The 5,014-nt window shown below is 35.0% G+C and overlaps 1 protein-coding gene across 1 annotated transcript; it reads right to left on the bottom strand.

Moving 5' to 3' along the window:
• Positions 1-1,384: 1,384 nt before the first annotated feature.
• On the bottom strand, positions 1,385-3,382 carry LOC110775177 (probable E3 ubiquitin-protein ligase RHC2A). Its single transcript, XM_021979780.2, has one exon. The coding sequence runs from the start codon at positions 3,071-3,073 to the stop codon at positions 1,784-1,786; it is 1,290 nt and encodes a 429-aa protein (XP_021835472.1). The 5' UTR covers positions 3,074-3,382; the 3' UTR covers positions 1,385-1,783.
• Between the last annotated feature and the right edge of the window lie 1,632 nt (positions 3,383-5,014).

The raw sequence follows: 5,014 nt of genomic DNA, 5'->3' as shown, positions 1-5,014 counted from the left end.
TTTGCAAATTACTCTCAATGAGTCAATAAACACCCCTGCACATTTATATTTTACTCCGTACAAGATAACATATCCTAAACTTTGACACGATTATTCCCCATATACATACACACGTCGTGTTATTTCACAATCAGATCGATATTTTTCAAATAGACCTGGCACAAGACTATCGAGAATGAAAGCGTGCACATTGCTTAGATTCCTTCCCATACTCGATAAGGACCAAGGAGTTCCACACTTCCACGTCCAATGCTGAAGTTGAGATAATATCTTAAAATGGAATTGCTTGACATTAACAATTGGGATAACATCATTCATCAAACAAACCGGCAGCTGCGGAATCTGCTATTGGGTTAGCCATTATCGACGAAAATTAAGGCTAAAAAAGCCGGAAAGGTGGCCGATCTGGTAATCACCATTACCTGTTTACCCATGAAATAAAGAACAATCAAGAAATCAAAGCAATGACAAAAGGAGCTGATCTGGTATCAACCAGCTCTTCTAGAACTGTCTTGGTCCATAAATCACCATCACTTTAATGACATTAAAGTGACAGACACAGCCAAACAAATATAATGTAGGTTCAATTATTTGATCAACAAATGAGTTCTGTAGTTCTATTAATTGATAGCATAGAGCCACTCATTCATTCCTCAAAGCAGCTATATCATGGCCAATAAACATACAGCAAGACTCAATTCTATGATAGATTTAGGGCGACAACGACAAGGATCACTAAAAGGAATCCTCAAGTTGAGTGACTGAGTGAGGTTTGAGTTACCTTCAGATTCAGAGATGGAGCATACATTCTCCGCCCGATTACACAACTATCAAGTATATCTTCCATAGCAGATTCTTAAGAAAAAAACAGCAACCATGGTAACAATTACAGAAAACAAACACATAGCAGAGCCACGGAAATAATTACAGAACACGAATACGTAGCAGAGCAATTATCGGTTGCTCATAATAGTAAGCAGATTCAATGATACCGGATGAACCTATACTTGCCCCCCACATCTCAATCATACATAATTTCAAGCTATGTTTTGATGTTGAATGAGCCAAAAGAAAACAAGACAAATCCAGGGGAAAGGATGAGATACTCTCACATAGTCACATGTACACAGTCCATATGATAGATGACAATTGGCAAAAGTCATAAACTGCAAAATTAACAGAATCCCAAAGAAACAAACTTTGATCTGACAACAGCTGAAAATAGACACAAGAAAAGCTTCAACTGATCTTCAAACACAGTGTTTAAACTTAGCAATGCCAAAATGTCTTCCTGGCATATTCCAACAGAAAAACCAAAGTACCAAACAACTAAACTCAAATCATATAACACATTTGAACCAGTTAGATCAAAATAGAGAAGGAATTGCACCTCAACGATGAACACATATTATTGGACTAATTTGATTCTTTCTAAACAAAAAATTGATTCAAGGTAAAACAATGATTATCAAGTTTCAAACAACTAAATACAAATTCTCAAAAAAGGGTACCTTTGAATGATGAAAATAAACAGATTTATATTGGATACACCATATTACATTTTAAACCCAAGTATGCAATCCACATTGCTGAAATTGCATATACTCCTCCAAGGTTTCCACTTTCTTGCTCCTCCTCTAAACCTCTTTTCCCCCATTTCCTATATAGCTTCCATCTCCTAATTCATCTGGCCAAGACTCCCTTCTTCACTCCCATGTTTTATGTACAAAAATTGACCCCCAACCTAAACCCACATTTTCAATTTTGAATACCCATTCTAACATCACAATCTTCGTATCCGACTCCCCATGTCAAAACCCCTGCTTCGTGACCTTGAAGATGCGCTGAAAAATGATGTTGCTCCACTCCTATGGCTATTAACCCTTGAATCGGAGCTCGAGCTAGCTGAATCCTCCAACGGTGATTGATTTCTTTCCCCACCAAAACAAGAGAATAAATTCCTGAAAACCCTTCGAATTCCACCACTTTCCCTGGACCTCCCACCTCTAGAACCCCAAGAAATTCTCCTTGGCACACCTCCTTGATTAAACCCACCATCCATTTCTGTATAAACCACCGGCAACTCTCTCTCACCTCTCCTTCCACCTGCGAATCTTCCGACCGCAAACCCGCCCCCGGGTAACCTCCAAATAGTTAACCCAACAGTCTCATCCTCATTCCCCTCAGCCAAACCCCCTTGAACATTGTTATTATTACTATTATTATTCGCTGTTTGTCCCGGGTTCAACTCTGGCGAATGTGAGTCAACTCGGGTGGTATCAGAAGGCAACTCATGCCGACAAACGGGGCACGAATTTCTCAAAGACAACCAAGGAAATATACAATCATGGTGATAGATATGCTTACATGGCATCTCTCTTGCTTCCGAACCCAACTCGAATGCATCCTTACAAACCGCACAATAACACTCGCTCTCAATATGTTCATTAACGATCTCAATAGTCGGCATCGATTCAATTGCCGCTTTTGATGCCGGCGGTTGTTCTGCTCTACCAATCCCATTGATCTCAATTTGTGCAAGCTGATCCAACAACCGATCAAAACCCGACCCGAGCAGGAACTCGGATACGCTGGCGGGCAACGGGCGAAGACCAGATCCTCCACCGTCATCGTAGTAAAGCTCATAGCTCCCTCCACCAGCAGCGGCGGCTGCGTCTGATTCCGATGGGGCCCGCAAAACAATCACCGGATTAAACGGTGACCTGTCACCTCCATTCCGTCGACTACGACGAAGTCTAGGGCTGGATGAGAGAGAATCGCGAGATGAAGTAGAGTTTGAGTTTAAATTTGTGTTTCCACCGACCATGTACATCGCAGCGGCTGGGAAACGACGTCGTCTAGAGTCGGAGAGAGGGGAGGAGGAGAGCTGAGAGGGAAGCGGAGGCGGCGGTGCAGGCGGCGAGTCGATTTCTTCGAGGAAACCGCCATGGCAATCGGGGCAAGCTATAGCGGTGGAAATAGAAATTGTATTAGCTGAAACCCTAACAAATCGGTTGCATCTGTAACACCAGTATGAGGTCAGAGGTGACGATGTTATTGTTGCCGATGACATCGAAATCGGAAATTTTCAAATTCCCGATTTCCCAACCGAATTCTTCCCCAGATCCAGAAAAATGTAAATAAAAAATACCTTCAAAATCGAATTAAATTAGATGATGGTGAATCGAAGGTGGAAAAACCCTGGAAATTGGGGGAATTGGGGAATCCGGGAGCGGGAGAAGATCCCGGCAGAGGAGAGAGAAAATGAGGGAGGAGAAAATGAGGAGAGAGAAAGATGAGAAATGAAGAAATGTGAGAATAAAAATAAAGGAAGAAGAAAGAAAAAGAGGTGGAGAAGGAGAGTTTGACGGGAATGAAGTCATAAACGCGTGGGAGTATTAGAGCGTGAGACACGCACTTAAAAAGCCAGGTGGTAAGGAGTGATTAGAGGTGGAAGTTAACGGCGTTAGTATTGTACGGAGCATAGTTACTGTTAGTGAGTAATGGGTTTAATTTAGGGGTCCTGAGAAAAGTGATTAGTGAGCCGAAAGAAGGGGGAAAGAAATAAAGTTTGAAAGATGCGAGTGAAGGGCGCGTGTTATTACCATTATATCAGTGATTGAGTAATTAAGTAAGTGTTTGGCTCCACTGGGTCCCTAATTACCTAAATTTGCCAAACAAACTTGTAAATGAAACATCGGGAAAGTATATAGTAGTAAAACGTTCAACTCCGGACTCAGGGAGTATTGTTTAATCTACGGTCTCTTCGTCTAGTCTGGTCTGGTCTGGTCTTGTCTGATCTGATCTGGTCTGATCTGGTCTGATCTGATCTGAACTTTTCTCATTATTATAATGAATAATAAAATAAATTTTAATAATTACTAACTACTAATTGTTAATTATTAATTATTAATTATTAATTATTAATTATTAATTATTAATTATTAATTATTAATTATTAATTATTAATTATTAATTATTAATTATTAATTATTAATTATTAATTATTAATTATTAATTATTAATTATTAATTATTAATTATTAATTATTAATTATTAATTATTAATTATTAATTATTAATTATTAATTATTAATTATTAATTATTAATTATTAATTATAATTATTAATTATTAATTATTAATTATTAATTATTAATTATTAATTATTAATTATTAATTATTAATTATTAATTATTAATTATTAATTATTAATTATTAATTATTAATTATTAATTATTAATTATTAATTATTAATTATTAATTATTAATTATTAATTATTAATTATTAATTATTAATTATTAATTATTAATTATTAATTATTAATTATTAATTATTAATTATTAATTATTAATTATCAATTATTAATTATTAATTATCAATTATTAATTATTAATTATTAATTATTAATTATTAATTATCAATTATCAATTATCAATTATCAATTATCAATTATCAATTATTAATTATCAATTATCAATTATTAATTATTAATTATATAATAATAATAATAATAATAATAATAATAATAATAGTAATAATAGTAATAAAAAATATTAATTAAAAAGGCCTAGTCTAGTTTGGTCTGGTTTAATAAGGTCTGATCCAACAAGTAATAATGACAATGTGAAGAGAACATGGCCTTAATTGGACAATATGTTACATGGAGGTGTGGATTAGGGTTATTTTTATATATATACAAATGTGTTTTAAAAGCAATAAAATAGGAGATGGAATATTCGAATATATGACTTGTTGTTTGTTTGGAGATACTTAACGTAGATTGTTGAGTGTGTTTTCTTTTTTATACACATATATTGAATGATGAGTATGATTTGTGTTTGTGTTGAATATTGGCATTAGTCGTTGGGCTAATAATCAATTAAGTCATAATGGCATGGTAAAAATATTATCAAATTTTCCGAAGATAACTACTAAAAATAAAATGTATGGACTCTTAAATAAGATAACAATTAGATCATATGTTTTAGGTAGGAGAATGGTTAGATATTTAT

Source organism: Spinacia oleracea, chromosome 1, assembly GCF_020520425.1.
Source record: "Spinacia oleracea cultivar Varoflay chromosome 1, BTI_SOV_V1, whole genome shotgun sequence".
Lineage (NCBI taxonomy): Eukaryota > Viridiplantae > Streptophyta > Magnoliopsida > Caryophyllales > Amaranthaceae > Spinacia > Spinacia oleracea.
The sequence above is the reverse complement of the archived record's forward strand: the minus strand, read 5'-3'. Positions and strand labels throughout refer to the sequence as shown.

Coding starts and splice junctions, on each gene's coding strand:
- LOC110775177 (XM_021979780.2), bottom strand. CDS start 3,073: ATGTCATCGGCAACAATAACATCGTCACCTCTGACCTCATACTGGTGT.